The sequence below is a fragment of the Rattus rattus genome, chromosome 14, assembly GCF_011064425.1.
Source record: "Rattus rattus isolate New Zealand chromosome 14, Rrattus_CSIRO_v1, whole genome shotgun sequence".
Lineage (NCBI taxonomy): Eukaryota > Metazoa > Chordata > Mammalia > Rodentia > Muridae > Rattus > Rattus rattus.
Window position 1 is genome coordinate 59,972,788 of NC_046167.1, and position 18,983 is coordinate 59,991,770.

At 45.2% G+C, this 18,983-nt stretch overlaps 1 protein-coding gene across 1 annotated transcript; it reads right to left on the reverse strand.

The window, feature by feature from the left end:
• Positions 1-8,888: 8,888 nt before the first annotated feature.
• On the reverse strand, positions 8,889-17,966 carry C14H6orf52 (chromosome 14 C6orf52 homolog). Its single transcript, XM_032884802.1, has 3 exons — positions 17,520-17,966; positions 13,591-13,636; positions 8,889-9,324 (listed from the first exon to the last, which is right to left on the reverse strand). Exons 1-3 carry the CDS (start codon positions 17,790-17,792, stop codon positions 9,143-9,145), a joined length of 501 nt encoding a protein of 166 aa, XP_032740693.1. The 5' UTR covers positions 17,793-17,966; the 3' UTR covers positions 8,889-9,142.
• Between the last annotated feature and the right edge of the window lie 1,017 nt (positions 17,967-18,983).

Sequence of the window (18,983 nt, forward strand, 5' to 3'; positions counted from 1 at the left end):
ACTCTTTCTTTGAGCTTCTCGGTCCTCATATGGTTTTCCCCCATCTGGATCTCAGAAAATGACAACATTAAATTCTGACTCCCAGCTGGGGCATCTCGGCACGTGGCCTTGAGCAACCAGATGCAGTTTCCTTGGCAACATCTACTTCATCACACCCAACACCACAGGTCCTAAGGTTCATGTGAGATCAGCGTGTCTCACTCATCAGAAGGCAAGGGTCATCTGCACCTTCTGGCCATAATGCCAGATCCCCCACCTCAGGTCCCAAAGCTAAAATACTATGATAAAAACAGACTGAAAAAATATCTTTTTATGTCAGGTGTCTGTGTTAGCTTCTTGTCTTATAGTGTCTTGATGTTTTTGTTTGTTTGCTTGTTTGTTTGTTTGTTTTTCTTTTCTTTTTGTCGGAGCTGGGGACCGAACCTAGGGCCTTGCACTTGCTAGGCAAGCGCTCTACCGCTGAGCTAAATCCCCAACCCCTTGTTTGTTTTTTAACACACTACCCAAAACACAAATGCATCATCTCAGAGTTCAACAGCCCAGCATCAGGTCTGGCCTCACAGAGCCAGTCTTTGCACACTGGCTTGGCTGCAGTCCTGAATAGCTTCGTCATGAAAACCTAAGTGGGGCATCAACAGAACAAAGCAAAACAAACAAACAAACAGCAGACACACAGTACGGTAAAGTTGGGATCAGGTGGGCTCTGCTTGCTCAGATGGAGTGCATCTCTGTGTTCATTGTGTATCACACAGGAGCAAGAGTCAGCTACACAGGGTAGGAGTCTGAGGGCCCAGTAGTCTCAGGCTGTAAACCTCTGGGAGCAGGAAGCTGCAGTTGCTAGTTTTTACACACACACACACACACACACACACACACACACACACACACACACACACACACACACACACACACCACACTGGTCAATCGTTGGTAAACACTGGCACTTGCACACATTGTCAACATTTGCATGCAGAGCAGAGGAAGTCTTTGACAATTCTGAACCTGAATCAAATGGGGAAGACCTTGCCACTCTGTCACTAAATACAGAAGTGCTCTGGTATGGTCGTCCTCTGAGCCATTAACGCTAGTAAACGTGGAGATACACCAGAATTTCCTTTTGAACATGTGGCCTTGTACATGCTAAGGGCTAGCTCCTCCTCCCAGTTGCATCCCTAGCCAGAGTACTTGGATGTAGACTACCCCTTCGTCCATGTCTTTCTTTCCTACAAAGTCCATTGAATACTCCTTTTGTTTCAAAGCCAGAGACTGATGGAATGAATGGTTATGTCTCAAAGCTGGGTAGAGACAGCTGAACACTCCCTGACGTATCTAGAATTCAAGATATTATTTGTTTCTTCTCCTCCTTAAATGACTTCCCAAAAGGCTGGATGTGAGCACATCTAACTAGGCTAACTTGATCACTTTAGAAATAACCAGGTTGTTTATGAAGTTGGTCAGATAAAGAGTAAACTGTAAGAGATTTCCTAGCTTCTTATAATAATTATCAAGAAACAGAATGGGAAAAGATCCTACAATCAAAAATTGTACAGTTGGGGCTGGGGAGATGGCTCAGTGGTTAAGAGCACTGATTGCTCTTCCAGAGGTCCTGAGTTCAAATCTCAGCAATCACATGGTGGCTCATAACCATCTGTAATGAGATCTGATGCCCTCTTCTGGTGTGTCTGAAGATAGCAACAGTATACCTATCTATGATGAATAAATCTTTTTTTTTTTTAAATTGCACAATTGCTATCCAGAGACACCTCAGGAAGGGAGAGATGATAAAGCAAAATCCACCGCCTTCTGTGCTTTTGTAGAGACGGAGGGTCTCTGTTGGGATTGTTGTCAATCAACTGACTGGGTTCAGTTTGCTGTACCCAAGTGGAAACTGTGGGCAAGCAAGGAGAAGAGGCTCAAGTGGTGGTACGTGGCAATTTTTGGATCCTCTCACCGCCTTTGGAAGCAGTGAGAGGTTAGCAGAAGTGGGGTGGGAGGTGGGAGGTGGGGCAGCATCTGTAGGTAATGCCCTCCAGTGTTGCAATTCTCACACAGGTAAGAGGACCTGCTCTGCAGCTGCCTCAGGACTTGTGTGGATCTACGAAATTGTAATTGCTCAACCCTTGATAGTGCCCAGTGTAGCCCCCAGGCCAGAAATGGCCAAGACCCTAGGCCTTGAAGGCTTCCCAGCTCTCTAGACTTCTTTGAGTGACGAGGGTCTGCGGTTTCTCTTCTCCAGTTCTGTTCATTTGAGACAGGGTCTGTCTATGCAGTCTTGGCTGTCCTCTATCTGCATCTGCAGTGTTCTCTAGGCCCAGGATTAAAGGCCACCACATATGGCTTTTCTATCTCTTTACAGTGGTCTGTGCTTTTTTTCTTTTTTCTTTTTTCTTTTTTCTTTTTTTCTTTTTATCCGTCTTAACTCTTCATCCTCTGTCTGCCTCCACTGTCCCCTTTGTTCCCACTTGGCCATTCCCTCAGACTGTTCAGGTGTCTCCTCTGTAGCTGTCATATGGCTGGGCTTCTCCAATTCACCAAATGAACAGAAAGGGGGAGGTGGGAGTTACGCCAATCACAGCAAACCTCCCATGCAAATGTTGTCACTGTGACCCTTTCACTACCAGGTCAACAGTACGGAAAGCCCTCCCCCTCTGGCTTGAGTAGACAAGGTTACAGTGTTATCCAGAGTTCACTGAGGCTTGCCACAGCAAAACTTCTGGTGCTGTGGTTCCCACACAACCGCTCCCCCTTCAGGAGCCAGAGCAAGTAAGGGAGGTAGCTACATAGCTTTTCAAAGTGTTCATGGAGAGTTCAAACAGCGGGTATTAGCATGAGAGAAGTCGAGCTGGCTGTTTACTGAGAGTTCTTATCCTGAAGACAGCCAGGGAAGAGAGACACAGCTGCCAATCAGAGTCATGGCTCCCCAGCCCAGCGTGTATATGGAAATGAGCATCAGAAGGGATGTTTACAAGAACCTAAGTTATTGTAATGCTGGTAGGGATTTAAAGAGATTTTTAACATCGAGTAATGCTGACACCTGCCCAGTGCCCAGGGAGAGGTGGGTCCCTCCATCTCAGCCCACCTGGCCTCTTCTGCAAACACTCAACCACGAACTGTGTGACTGTCAGCCGGTCCGGTGGCACTTCTTGTTCTTTGACAGGTCCCATGGTGCTCAACATGACGGTGACTTGTGGTAACTTGTGGCAAATTCTGGGGCTTTCTCTAAGAGTCAGAACCCCTGGGAGTGGAGAGGTGAGAAAAGACCCCTGTGTTCCTCTAGCTGTGGGGTTGGCTCTGATGTGGCCTCACCTTCGCTAATCCCCATTAGAAATGTAGCTAATTAATTTTGAGAAATGTAGACAAGTAGTTTGTATCAAATCTTTTTATGAATGTGCGATAACTTGGGCCTAGTAGCACAGGCTTGTAATCCCCAGTATTTTGGAAGCTGAGGCAGGGGGATTGCAAGTTTAAGGCCTGTCTGGGCTATAGAGTGAGACCAAGAGTAGACTGGTCAATTGAATAAGACCCTGTCCCCAAACTCTTTTAAAAATCTTTAAAAGGGCTTGGGATACGTCTCGGTGGGTAGAGTGCTTTTTCTATTGTACACAGGTCATCAGTACAATCTCTAGAACTCCAAAACAGAAATAGAATAAAGGCCAGCCCTGACAATGCTTTAAATCCACAGCTTCCACACTGAAGAGTCAGCCAGCTGCAGGCAGGAAATATTCAAGAAAAAAAAAAGCCATTTTGTCTGAACTGACCATGTGCAGACTTCTGGTGATTGTTCATTGAACCAGACAGGGTGGCGACTATTTACACAGCGTTTTAAGTGACTCCAGAATGATTTAAATTGTACAGGTAACAGTGCTTGTGGGCGGAAACAGAAGGATGCCCAGTTAGAGGCTACCCTGGGCTATAGCGCAAGCCCGTCTCCACACTGAAGAGAATATATAGGCGAATACTAGAACTGTTTCGTCTTAGAGCACAGATGGGTCTAAACATCCCATGTGTGACTCGAGTGAGCCAGTTGTCTTGTTCTGAGACTTTCAGAGAGCAGTGTGTGGAGAAATCTTCATTTTCTCCCTCCTCCGTGCCAGCCTGAATCACTCTTTGCTACGGCATTTTCCACAGCATGGGAGGTCGGGAGCGCTGACCTACGATGACATTCTTACAGGTGTATCAGTGGTTTGCCTTGTTGCTGGGAGCAAATACCACACAAGAGGTCATTTAAAGGAGCAAGGGTTTATTCTGGCTTATTGTTTGACGAGACAGTCTGTCGTGGTAGGGAAGGCAGCAGGATCAGGAGGCAGCTGGTCACCCTAGCTCTTCAGTCAGGAAGCAGAACGTAGATAGGGCGGGAAACAATTCCTATCTACCCACCTCAAGTCAACCCTCAGTGATCCATTCTCCTGACGAAGGTTGACTTCCTAAAGGCTCGAGAACGTTCTGAAACAGTGCCACCAACTGGACTGGGACCAAATGTTCAAGCAAATGAGCTGGCCGGGGACATTTAACATTCAAACCGCAACCTAAACCTTGGGTCGAATGAGGCGAGGTTTACGGAAAGTGTTATTTCTGAAGTGTGAAGGACTTATATCGTTAGGAAATTAAGCCTTTCTTTCCTCCTGCCTTGGTTCTGGGGAATGTACAACTTTGGGGAGTTGATTCTCTCCCTCTACCCAAGGATCTAAGGGGCCTAAGGATGAACTCAGGTTGTCAGGTTGGGTGGCAAGTTCATTTACCTGCTGGGGCACCTTGCCAACTCCATACGTTCTTTTTAAATATTATTTGCTTGGTACTGGGCCTGGACAGAATGCTAAGTACCCAGTCTACCACTGAAGTGTACCCTCAGTCAGCTTATATCCTATTGTATTTCTATATTAAAATGTCATATTTAATGTGAAGTGATAGGAACAGATTGAAAGTTCTAATTAAAGGGGAAAAAGAGTTAGCTTTTACATATTACATACTACACACCAATGATTGCTTTCTTTCACACTTTCCAACCCATGAAACTCAAATGACTACATACATGTCTCTAGGCTACTTTCCCTTCAACCGACGAGGAAGACCTGAGGTCTTTTCTGCATAGTTTTGGAATTGTCTGTTTCAAAGCCTATTGAAATGCATTATGGGATGCTGTGGCCATGCCACATTGCTAGAGGGATCTCTACTGTAGCCTTATTTCTACATGCAAATTTAATGTCGTGTCAGCACAGTCAATGGCCCACCCCTCTGCAGAACACATCTTCAGTGCAAGGTGCGACAGGTAAAGGGTCTTACTCCATGGTCTGATCCATTTGGGAGATCCTTACAAATGGTGCCTCGTCAGAGCCTTTCATCAGAAAACCTGGATCGAGAAAACACACAGCCTTTCTCGGATGAATTTGAACACAGAGCCACTGTCCCTATCTTGCTTGCTCTATCTCTATAGAACTCATGTGTTCCAAAAAACCACAGTTTTGGGAAATCCTGGCTTAACACACATCATCTGCTTGGTCCCTGGATGTTGTTCAGGTCTATCCCCCTGTACAGTACGTTTCCAGTGAGATGTCTCAGTTCCCCCAACATGGACCACAATTCGGGTTGCAGCTGAAGACTCCCTGGCTGATCATGTCTACTACAACCTCAGCCATCTCTGGGTACTGTTTTTGTAGACTGCAGTAACCCACTCCTCAGAACGCTGTCCTCTGATCTCCACACAAACACTATGGTGGTGATAAGTATGGAAAAATCAGTAGTTTTGTCATTTGAGATTTTGTGTTCCAGGTTGACCTTAAATTCTCAATATTTGTTACATACTAAATCTTTAACAATAATTTCCTCAGTGCTGGGATTACAGGGTTGTGTTACTATGCCCAACTAAAATGTTTGTGGCAGTTAAATATATATAAGGTAAAATTTACCAGGTTAACCATTTTCAGATACGTTTAAATAGTTTTAGTAGGCATTTTATTACGTAATTACCACCACCCTCCGTATCCAGAGCCTTCCTAAATTTGCCTCATCAGATACTCAGGGTTCTACCCTATTGTCTTGATGAAGCAAAAACATATCCATGCTAAAAAGGAGCAATCTTTCAGAAAGTCCATGGTCATCAGTCATGCTGGGTAAGCCAGCTTCTGTTCCTATCAGGAACCGCTTTCGCCTCCAGCAGTGATGTCACTTACAGGTGACAGGGACCTGGTACCTGTGCATCTGTTGCCATGGCAATGGCCACACATTCCCAGCATACATTTGGTTCAGCTCCCACCTTCACCTGGGAACAGTTATATCATAGTTTTAATAGAAGGCAGACCCTTTCTGCTCCCTTCCTTTTTATTTTCTTCTCTCTCTCTTCTCCCCTCTTGTCTCCATCGTCCTCAATAAACCTCTTTCACATGGAACCATATTGACCTGGTGTGGTCTGTCTGGATGCGAGCCGTGGTTCTATCACAACGGCTTCTGCTTTCTCTCTCCACTCACACAAAAACACTCCAGGCAGAACGTCGGCATCCACAGCTGGTAAGCTATGAGCTACCCTGCTTCCAAGTATGAGCTTGTCACCAAAAATTAGATAGGTCCCTGTTAATTTGCAACAGAAGGACTCCGTGCAAGGCCCGGGGACTCGGTAGGCATAACAATCCAAGACTCAGAATGCGGTCAGATCTCAGAGCCCTCTCGTTTCTCCATACTGGCAGTATTCAGGGTATCAACACTATGTGCACCTGGGCTGTGGTTAATCTCTCTCTCTGCCTCTCTGTCTATCTGTCTGTCTGTCTGTCTCATAGAATCATGGGATACTTGGCTTTTGTTCTTCTCTGCAGCCACAGTATGTTTCTATTGGCTGAGACCATCACTTCCCATAGTCTGTTGCTACCGTCTGGTTGCTGCCTTCAGAGGGAGCCTCTCTGCTCACCGAGGTTTTTTCGCCTTTTGAGCCAAGTCTGACCTGCTTATATAAGTCAACTTTTAGGAGAACACAGTCTGGCTTGATTGTCTCTTTGCATTCTCAATCACTTGTTCTTTAAAAGCAAAGCTGGATCCCCGGTAGAAAGACAGCATAGCCTAGAGGGGAAAGCCAAATGTGCGGTTTCATAACCACAATTCCAACCAACACTCAGGAGGGATGAAATGCTTCCAGCTCTGGGCCAGCCTGAGCTACATAGTGAGTTCCAGGGCAGCTTGGGCTATAATGTAAGACTCAAAAAAACCATGGGGGAAAAGTATCTCCTGTTCTAATTTCATTTAGCCACACTTAAAAAGTTCTGTCTTCCGAGCCCTGGGGAGGCCATGAGAAAAAGGTCATGAGACTGAGGCCAGCTTGGGCTGTAGAGTGAGCCCATGTCTTAAAAACCCAAACCAGCCTAAGCAGAGCAGCAAGAGTCTGCTGCCTTATCTCCTGCTCCATCCCCGGGGCTGGGATGGATGGATGTGCCTCCATCCCCAGTGTAGCGAGTGCTGAGGGTCGAGGCCTGCTTTACACATGCTATGTAAGTATTTTTCTGGCTGAGCTACATCCCGGCCCTCCTTTTTATTTATGTATGAAATCGATGTAAACGAGGTTAAATTGGTTGTTCCTTTAAAACAAATATGCAAACCGTACGGATTTGCGGTCATTTCTCTAACAAAGAATTACTTGGCTAATTTAAATTTCTTTTTGCCCTGCTGATTTGTGTCCGTGACTTTTCATTTTACTGCCAAATCCTAAAGCAAGCTCTCCGCTTTGGTCTGAGCACAGCTTCCCGGAGTCTGATGACCATTGTTCTCGTCTCGTCGTGTTAAGTGAGGGCACAGTTTCACCCCTGGGGGGACATCTGGCTATGTCTGGGGACATTTTATCCATACTACGACACAACAATGCTACGGGCGTCTTAGGGCAGGGGTCAGAAAATGGGAGCTAATCCTTCTGGGAAGAAAGGTCTGGGCTCAAATGACAAAAGATGACACGGTGGGAATGGGTCACGCCCCTGGGTCCTCAGCGGCTCGAGCCCATCAGACTTTCCATGAGTCTTTCAAAGGCCTGTGCGGTATGAGGCTTAGCCTGAGCTAAGTATCTTTGAAAAGGAGACAATATCCAATCTCGTTGTTTATGGTCTGAACAAAACTCTCCTAAACATATACTTTTTATATGCTTTTAGCCTACAAGTTCATGAACGCAGCCAGGGGTCTCTCTTAAGTGTGCATTTAAGGCAAAGCAATACACTAAAACACAACCCCAATAACACATATTTAAGTTTTTATACCTTATTGTTTTGTGTCTATATATGTTTTCTGGCATATAGCACCACACATATGCCTAGTTCTCATAGAAGCCAAAGAAGGGCTTCAGATTCCCCCGGAACTGGAATTACATTATAAATTGTTGTGAGTTGTCATGTGGGTGCTGGGAATCGAACCCAGGGCCTCTGGAAGAGTAGCCATTGCTCTTAACCACTGAGCCATCTCTCCAACTACTTCACTTCCCACTTCATAAATACACGGAAGCTTCACAACTAACTTGTATAAAGTCCCAGTTCCTTGGTCTTAGAAAAACCATCAGGCTGTGGGGATGAGGTGGACTTTGTCTGTTCTTGGGAATTTTTTTGTTCAGCTGAAGTGGCTCTCCGCTGTCTTCTCCTCTTAAGCGTCCTTAAACAGAGCCCGAGGTCAGTGGAGACTGAGCATCTAGTTCTTACCTGATGTTTGCCAGACAAGATATCACTGAGAAATTCTACATCCTGTGTGCATCTGATTCTTTCCATGAGGGTTTACTGTTACAGGAAGTGCGCGAAACACAGAGGCTAAGGCCGCCAACCCTTGAGCTTACATCCCTCTCTGTAAAATTTATCTCCCAATGGCCATCTCGTAGCTTCGACCTTCAGTCTGGTGAACTCCTCTGGAACCGACTTGAGATCACACACTTCCTGGGATGACTGTGATAGTAATCTTTACTTATATCATATTCCACCATGCCAATCACATTGAAGTCCCAGAAGTTTATAGTGACAAACAGTTTCTGAGGGTTGGGACACAATTCAGTTGTAGAGCGCTTATCTAACATATACAAGGTCTTGGGCTTCATCTCCCAGTACTGGGGGTTGGGGAGGGGAAGGATAATTAATTATACATTCAGGATCTAATACATTCCCGGAATTTTCTTCTCCAAAACCAAAGCAAGATCCAGTTAATAGGGCGGTTGGAGGGCATGGTGAACACTTGTTTCACACTGGGGGAGCTCATCCGGAATGTTAGACAGAACAGTGTCCAGACAGTGCCAGCGACGGTTCATGCGGGAGTCACACAGCTCTTCCCTTATGGCCATGAACTCCTTGTCTGATTCTTCAATATTCAGATGAAGGTTTGGGTCTGCAGAAGCCAGTCACAGACATGAGAAAAATAGTTACACCAACACCTACTGGTGACGGCTGAAAGCTAGAGACTTCGTCACGAGCATCAGTGGTATGTATGTATTCCAGACTTACAGCTAAAATGTTTACTTTGGGGGGAACATGCTCTGTGTACAATATATACTCCTATGAACAGGTTCTTACCTGACATAGTACTGTGCACAATGGCTATACACTTAAACATTAAAATGATAAAAGATGTTTGGGAGAAATTAATTGTTTCCTTCCACCAAGACTCAAAACAGGCCATTTAAATGATGCCATTGTCAAAGTGGCATCATCGGGCTCGGTGGGGGTCTATGGAAGAGATGGAGGAACAGGGAAAGACAAAGGTGTTTAGGGATGAATTCTATTTAGGGAAAAGGGGAAAGTCAAGGCTGAGACCCAAGCTGCTAGCCTGAGAACCCAGTTGAATGACCTGTAAACAGTGAGTCAAGATGGGGCTCCGGACACAGGGCTCTGCAAAAAGGAGCACATTGCTTTGGCTGCTTACCAAACAGACTTCTGTAAACTTTATGTATCAACTAATTCTAAAGCAGAGGAGAACCCGGCCTCCTCTTTCTGAAGCCTGGAACCCAAGAGAAGGAGGTGATATCATCAAGGAGTTGTACCCAGGTTTTCCACCTAAGTGGTCAGGCTTCCCGAGAGTTCCAAAGTGCCAAGGTCACTTTTTTAAAAATGCTAATCCATTTCTTTTCCTCCTTGAACCAAATGCAACTAAAGGAGCCTGTTGCTCTCCTCTACAATTTTTTTGCAAGTCTAAATGCATCCAGGACCAAAATTTGCCTTCCATGGGCTCATATTCCTTGGTAACGCTGTCAGGGACTGAATGCTGTCAGGGACTGAATACCAACCATGTCCCTCCCCGAGTTTCACATACTGAAGTCTTCACACTCATTCGGAAAGTCTTGAAGCTGGACCCTTGGAGAGGTATCAGTGGTGGACAGAATCAAAGGGTGGGATCCCAGTCTGAGGGGATTGGTGCCCTTGAGTGAGAAGCCAGCGGAGCTTACATCCTCATGCTTAGTATCAGCACCAAGAGGAGATCACGTGAGGGCATACGGAAGTGCACCATCTAAACGCTAGAAAGAGAGCTCTTGCCAGAGCCTGAGCATGGGACTTCCGGCTCTAGAGCTGTGTGGCCAGGGGTTGAGCAATCAGGGAAGGGGGGCGGCTTGTTAAACCACCCAGTCTGCGGCATTTTATTGCAGCTGTCCTAGCGGACCATTACAGTCCCTTTTCATACTAATTACTTTAAAATCACACGCATTGGTGGTGTGTAGTCTGAATCAGTGTTTCACGCTATATTTCTTTTGAGAACTTGTGGCCATAAAGATCACATCTTCTAATCTGGGTGAGGTAGCAAAGGCCTTTAGTCCCAGCACTTGGGAAGGACAGGCAGGGTTATCTTTGTAAGTTTGAGGCCAGCCTGATCTACATAATATGTTACAGCCTATGTTAAAAAACAAAAAACCAAACCAAACCAACCAACAACAGCTACCACAACCACTTTGCCCAAGATTGTATCTTTCTATCTTTCCCCCTCAACTTTCTGAAAAAAAATTTTTTTTTCTTAAATCCAGTTTTGGATATCTTTCCTGTGCAGTAAAGGACAGTTTGGGGGGTTGCTTTGCTTTGTTTACATGCCGTGGTTGGAGGAGAAAGGGTACAATGACACACTTAAGTATGAACACTCCCTCTCCCTCCTGTAACCTGTGGTCACCAGTCTGGTGAGTCAGCCTATCAAATGCCTGACAGGGAGAGTCACAGGAGCCAAGATGGACGGCTGTATCCATGCACTAGGAATGCCTTGTGGAAAACAGTAAATACCCAAGCACCCAGTCCCTTCGATTTTCTTTTGAGTTTGCCTACTAGAAATTTAAACCCATTTTATCAGGTAACGGTTGGTGCTTTGCGTTCCATTTGTAGTGAGCCACACTTCTCTGGATCTGTGACCTAGCTACCCTCTTGTGTGGTTATTGAGTGCCAGTCAGGTGATGTTAGGCCACGAGGGAGCTCTTTGGATGTTACGACAGATACGAGAGTTCACTTTACAGAAGGGAAACCAACGGGATAGTAATCTGTCTGGGATTGAAGTGAGTAGGTAGGATTTGAATCCTGATAGTCTGTATTGGGAAACTAGATATTTGGGGTGGGGGGGTGCTGTTTTAGTTTCTGGAAACAGAGCCTTCTTATGTAGCCCAGGCTGGCCTCAAGCATACGATTTTTTCTGCCTCACGTGTGTGGAGATTGGTGATATACACGATCATACCTAGCTTGCTACACATCCTCATTGTATGCATAGCTCATGAAGGCAGTTAGAGCAGGCTCACATTTCAACCCGCCCTCCCCCAAAAACCCCTGAGAGCTGAAATCAGCATCTTCATTCCTATGCAAATTTAAGAACTAATGTCTAGAACAATTGACTGACACAAAGATTTCATTTAAATGTCAACTTCATGTCTCTTAAGAAGGAAAACAGCTAGCATGGAAACTCCATGATGGCTACCAGGGCTACAATACCACAATCACCTGCTTCTTTTATTACGGTGACAGAGGCTGGCATGGATCTGCCTAGCCAAGGTTCAATAAGTGACGAGGACCGAGAATGTCTAGGGAGAATCTCTTGCGTTGGAATGGAAGCATCACCTGTCAATAAAAGCCCTATGGCCAATGAACTGAGGCAAGAAAAGAAGGTGGGACATCTGGCAGAGAGAGGGTTCTGGGAAATAGGCGTACAAGGTTCATGCACGCTGAAGGAAAGGGTCACGTGAAACTGAGGAGGGGTAACCAACCACACGGCAGGACTAAAGAATAGAATAAATGGGGAACTAAGTTATGAGCTAGTTGGAGAATAAGCTGAAGCTTTTGGCCTAAGCATTTATTCATGAAATATCAAGTCACTGAGTCACCGAGTCAGTCTTTATTTCGGGAACTGGGCACAGGCGGAGTAGCCTGCGGTTACAAATGACCCTGCATGCCATTTGTAACCACAAGCGTCTCCACTCAGCCTCTTTGTTCCCTGAAGTAATGATTTTGAGACTTTTTTTTATATGAATAAATGCTAGGCCAAAAGCCTTAGCTATACAGCCCTGACTATCTCATAACGTAATAGCCCATTTATTCTAACATTATTGGTTACCTCTCCTCAGCGTTATGCGATTGGCTCCTTCAGCGTTCAGGGCAAATGCACCTGTTTCCCAGAATCCTCTCTCATTGACAGGTGATGCTTTTACACAGTGCCCAGGAGATTCTCCCTACAATCATGCCCGTTTCTCCACCTCCGTTCCAGTACCAACAGGCAAAGATGCCCACTTCTCTGACTGTCCCTTTCTCTTTTCTGTGACCAAGTGTTCTCCTCTTCCTCAGATAGGACACATTCAAAAACGTTCTGTGGGCCCAACTTTGTTGTTATCGGAACAAATGGACACTCTAGAAGACACTTCTTCCTTCTCACTCTTGAGTCACCTGTTGGTCCCCAGTAATCAATGGCCTAGCGGAACCAGAAAACCAGAGCTACAGCAACTACCTCCTGATTTTTTCCTCTTTTAAAAATAAAATTTGTGAGTGGGAAAGATCCTGTCTCCCATCTCAGCTCTCTCACACTAAAAACTGAGCCATATTTAGTCCTTAATCCGTTTGCGCTGACATGTAATGGGTAAAATGTATTTGACTTAAGTTCGAGAGGCCCAAGATTAAGGGCGTTTTGAGCCCTTGTAGATGATGAAAGTGGGGGAATGAAATGGGTCAGGGAGGAAGCAATGAGAAGAGACAAGACAGCCCTGAGTCCACTCCCACAAGGACGGTATTAATGTACTCCTGAGGGGAGATCCTGCCTCACGGTCTACTCATTTCTCATCGGGGTTCTGCCTCTCAACACTGTGCTGGGGTTAAATTTCCAGCATTTGAACTTCAGAGTACCCACCCAAGCTGTAGCCAATCCCATGTCTGAGCTAATGAAAGAAAACAATCTTGAAAATGGGGTGATAATCTCTTTTCCACTTGGTAAAGTCCCAGAGTGGTGGCTTTGCTGCCAGCGACACAACACCACGCAAGCAATCTCCCCAGATGGGACAAATCTCCATAGAGACCGGCATAAGCAACCTGTGAAGGAATTTTCCAGTCAGACCTCTCTGTTTCTAGCAACTTGAGAGAACGAGGGACCCAGAAATCGTTCTTTTTCTTTTTGTTTTCCCCAATCATTGCAGCTCAAGGTTCACATTACCTCTGAGAAAGTCTTCAGCTTGGTTTTCATCTGGGTCTGTGGTTTCCTACAGAGAAAATATGTGTCTTAAGAAAAAAAAAAAAGAGTGAAGATTTAACATCACACATTCTTTCTCAGGATAGAAAATCCTGCTCTAAAAGGTAACAAAACCACTAAATATCCCTGGGAAAAGGTCAAATTTATTTTGAATATTGTGTAGAAGCATTAAATAGGATAACTCTACATTTATGAGGTAAGGTGAGTGAATTGGATCCTCGGAAGAAGTGGTATGAAGGAGTAGGAGGCTGACAAAAGGCTTCTGGCCTCCTTGAGCTTCTGGGAGAGCTCAGGAACCCGGGCAGACTCTGCTCAGGAGTAGTAGAGACTCCTGCTACTGCTTCATCCTCCTATGCACAGCACTCAAGGATCTGGGTGGTTGGAAAAGGCTGCTTTGGCTTGTAGCACCACTGAACTTAAACTCTTGATAATAAGAAGCTAATATTGAAAAGGAAAAATATATCATCTACTAAAGGTAGTCTCTGCTTCACTCTGAAACATGTCCTGGTTTGGAAAATAAATAATTCATTAACAAATGTAATTGCACCAGCCCTTCCTTCCTCTCTCTCTTTTTGTGTTTCTCCTTTTTCTCTCTCATTCTCTCTTCCCCCTCTCTCCTCTCTCTTCTTTCTCTTCCCTCTTTTCCCCCTTCTCTCCCCTCCCCTCTTCTCTCTCTCCTTCTGTCTGTCTCTGTGTCTTTCTCTTTTTGGTTAGTAATGGAGACGGCACCAGAATCTGAGCTTAAACTAAGACTTGTCTTCAAGTGACCTCACATTCTGTCCTTTTCTATCTCACGTTCATAAATGTGAATTCTAAAGAGTTTGGGAAGCAGAAACTCCTGCAAACAGAGCATCCGTGTGACTTGGCTGTCCCTGGCCAGGGGCCTCCACCAGCAGTCCTTCAAAGAAAGGGTTTGACCTCCAGCATCCACACAGCAGCTCACAACCGTCTGTAGATCTTGTCCCAAGGGATCTTACAACCTCCTCCGACTTCCACGGGCAGCAGGCACACACACGATGTACAGGTCTTCATGCAAGCAAAATACTCATACACATAAAGTAAAAAATACACCTAAAACATCAATAGCTGGGTGCTAGGTGCTGGTGACTTTAATTCCCGCACTCAGGAGGCAGGGGCAGGCAGAGCTGAGTTCCAGGACAGTCAGCGCTGCATAAGAACAACAAAAAATAAATAAAAATAAATTGTTAGCATAGAGGGTAAGGTTAATAAGGTGGAGAAAGAATCTGTTATTATTTTAATGTTCTCGTGAGTGGAGAGAAAGGGTAATTTCTAAAGTTAATATACAAATCCCTACAGCTGTCTCCTTAAAGATGAACAGGCCATCAGCATACAGGGAGGAGGGGGAAGGACAAACAGTGTTTTACAACACAGCATCTAGAAAAGGAAAACCCAGAGAGGCAGGAGCAGGGAACAAGCTGTTTTATGTAAAAGGCACACTGGAAGGGCATTAGCAAATCAAGGAGGAAATTTTAGATGGAAAATTAAATAATCAAAATGTACTATATGTGGACAAAATATTAACGAATACTTTTTAAGTTTCAGAACCAAAGGCCTAGGTTTTAAGTTCAGCTTTGGTGTTAAGAAGGGGTCCTCATCACTGTGCACGGCAGGGTACAATTCAAGCCTTAACACTGCAAAGCCCACCCACTTTCCTCACTGCCTGATCACTTTGTGGTTAAATAAAGAGGACACCACCACTAAGGGGAAAGTTGACAGAGGACAGCCACAGGCACAATGAACATTTATGTATTTAGTCATTAAAGACAAAGGTCCCTAGGTGGCTCCTGCTAACCCTAACTCCTGTGCCTCCAGCCTCAGCCTCTCAAACAGCGAGGACTGCAGGTGTGCCCCACTCCTGACTCAGTGAACATGTCAGAAGCTGTTTGCCCTCGATGGTTAAGAGATACATGCTTTCTTGGCCTGTTTGGTTGGCTGCTCACACAGAGAAGAGCCCGGAGAGGCCAGCAAGCCCATCACGGCCAGGTCAACTCACAAGGGGTTTTGGTGAGCAACCTGATGCTTAACGTTCATTTTTTATATATATATATTTGAGATTATGATATAATTATGCCATTTCCTCCTTCTTTTTCTCCCTTCAAATCCTACCATAATACCCCTCCTTGCTCTCTTTCAAATCAAGGTCTCTTTTTTTTTTTATTAATTGTTGTTACATACATGTGTGGACATTTACATATTTGTCTCCATTAGGGTTTTACTGCTGTGAACAGACACCATGACCAAGGCAACTCTTAAAAGGACAACATTTAATTGGGCCTGGCTTACAGGGTCAGAGGTCCAGTCCATTATCGTCAAGGTGGGAGCATGGCAGCCTCCAGGCAGGCATGGTGCAGACAGAGCTGAGAGTTCTACATCTTCATTTGAAGGCTGCTAGCAGACGACTCGCTTCCAGGCAGCTCAGATGAGGGTCTTAACCCCACATTCACAGTGACACACATACTCCAACAGGGCCACACCTTGTAACAGAGCCACTCCCTGGGCCAATCATATATAAACCATCACAATATTATATATCATACGTACACACACACACACACACACACACACAAATATCCTATTGCTGAAGATATTAGACACAGGACCCAGAAGCCCCTGAGCAGGAAGTGACATGAGTAGATGGCCTCCTCCCTGAGGACTAGCTCTCGTGGTACCAGAAGATGACAGACAAGCTTCCAAAGGAGGGAAGCCACCAACAGCCCCATCCAGCTGTGATGCTTATGAATCTCACAATGACCAGCATACCACAATAGCCCTAGGGGGTGCAGTAACAGCACTAATACCTTGTTGGTACCCAAGGTTACCAACTCTCTAATTGTATTTATGATCTACTTAATAAGAGGGAGACCATTAGACCTCCTCTAAGTAGGGTTGGTTGAGCTGTTTGAGACAGGGTCTCGCTCTAGAGCCCTGGTTGGCTTAGAACTCAGAGAGTCTATTCCCTCTGCCTACCAAGATTTTAAGGATATTTAAGATGCTTGTTTGATTAGTTTGGTTGGAGTGTTGGGCTTGTGGTCAGCTCTACTGCTGAGCTACAACCTAGAGGTCCTAGAGGGGTAAGTTTTAAAGAAGAAGGCTCTCTTTAAACAACCTGTAAGTACAAGCAAGTACTTAAGAAGGAGAGAAGGAGGAGGAGGAGAGGAGGAGGAGAGGAGGAAGGGAAGAAGAGGAGGAGAGGAGGAAGAAGAGGAGGAGGGGGGCTGGAGAGATGGCTCAGTGGTTAAAAGCACCGTCTTCTCTTCCAGAGGTCCTGAGTTCAATTCCCAGAAACCACATGGTGACTCACAACCATCTGTCATGGGATCCGATGCCCTCTTCTGATGTCTCTGAGGACAGCAGCAATGTACTCCTATACATTAAATAAATACATCTTGAAGAAGAGGAAGAGGAAAAGGAGGAAGAGGCTAGGAGGAGTGTGGAAGAAAGATGTGGAAGACAAATTCATTCCAAGTGTGCTTTCTACCAAGCTGATCGAGAATGAGAGGAGAGGCGTAGGCATATCTCCCCAGGGCTTTGAAACACATCATTAATCAGTTTAAAAACCATTTTTCTAAATGGTCTTCACGTCGCCTTTAGCCAATCAAAAGTTCTTCCAATCCTAGTTTAAGGCTCAGAAAAAAAATCTATTTCCAAAGACCATGTAAAATTTAGTAGCAAGAATTTTTAGGCCAAGAATAGTGAAGTCTATTACTTCACTTTCTAGAGGAGTCAGAAGGAATTTAAATCATTTGCCTGCCCACTTCCCCCCTCCCCCAAAAAAAGAAAATAGAAAAATAGGAGTAGGGGAAAAAGGTAAGGAAATGATGGTCACATAATCAGACACACAGATGACAAAGATTTATTTCCACAAAGATTACCTCTGGAATAGCCCAAGGTCCAGCTAGCAGTTCAGGGTTCTCAGTCACACACAGAGGACTGCGCCCATTTCCAGACACAGTGGAGCCGCGGCTGTAGCAGGAGAGCCAGTAAAAGCTGTGTAGCAGTTCATAATGGTTGTCTCGGTAGCACCTCAGGCTGTGGTGGACCCTCAGCTGCTCCCTAATGGCAGGTGGAAGAGGACAAGAAGTGACCGTCGTCACCCACAGGGGCAGCACCGCACACTCTTTTCCAGGTGATTGTGTTTCCACCATTTAAAATGAAACCGCCTATGCTCTCAGCAGCAGGCTGGCCCTTGGCAAGAAGCTTGTGCTGCACAACACTGGTGGCTTTCACTGAAAGTACAAAGTAAACAAAACCTCTCTCACCTTTGCCAGATGAAGCAATAGTTACTTGGTTGAGTGGCGCCAAAGCCTACCACATCCCCACATCTGTCATTTCTCCAGACACTGAAGAAAACAACTGGGCCACTTTTATTTCTGAATCTGAAATTACAAAGACCTCCTATACACAGCCACAGAATTTGTGCGATTACATTTAATGGCCATTCCTGCTAGGCAATTGTTTCCTGACAACGAGGAAAGGTGAGTGGAGGGGATGGGATGCATCTGTGGGGAAATTTGTGCAAACTTCTCTGGCTTCCAGCTGCCAGTACCTCCAAGAATTGCCAGGATTGGGGAATCCTGCAGAATTCTCTGTGTGTTTGTGGGTGAACTTTTGAAGAAGTGATACTTCGCCACTTCCTGCTTCTCTCCCAACCCCTTATTAGGTAAGAATGTCACTTTCAATGTCTAAAACCTAAGCAAATACCACAATCTGACAGGCTCAGTGATCTGCTACAAATAATTACTAGAGCCAGCACCTCATCTCTCTCTCTCTCTCTCTCTCTCTCTCTCTCTCTCTCTCTCTCTCTCAGATTTATTTTATGTACATGAGTACACTGTAGCTGTCTTCAGACACACCAGAAGAAGGTATCAGATCCCATTACAGATGGTTGTGGGCCACCATGTGGTTGCTGGGAATTGAACTCAGGACCTCTGGAAGAGCAGTCAGTGCTCTTAACCACTGAGCCATCTCTCCAGCCCTCATGGCTTTCTCTCTAAATACAGAAACCATTTTCTCAACGAGCTGCAGAGTCATCATCAAGAGGGAGCTGCATATCACATGCATACTTTTCATAATGTAGGTCTGAGCTACAGTTTCGTATTGTTAAGATTGAATCCCTGTATGGGAGGCTGGCCTCGAACTCATGGTCCTCTGTCTCTGAGGTCCTGAGTGATCCTGTCACAGCTTCATCAGGTTTTAATTTTTTAAAAAGTATTTAAAACTTTTAGAACCAAAAGCATAATAAAGCAACAGTATGCACGCTTTAACGTGCATAGATATCCTCTGATGTTTATTTAACGTTTAAAAAACAGTTCAGCGAATGAGTGTGAGTCTGTGTG

Coding starts and splice junctions, on each gene's coding strand:
- C14H6orf52 (XM_032884802.1), bottom strand. CDS start 17,792: ATGGTGGAAACACAATCACCTGGAAAAGAGTGTGCGGTGCTGCCCCTG. Junction 13,637..17,519: donor GACCTTGGGCTATTCCAGAG/GTAATCTTTGTG, acceptor TTTTCTCTGTAG/GAAACCACAGACCCAGATGA. Junction 9,325..13,590: donor AGCTGAAGACTTTCTCAGAG/GTAATGTGAACC, acceptor TGGCTTCTGCAG/ACCCAAACCTTCATCTGAAT.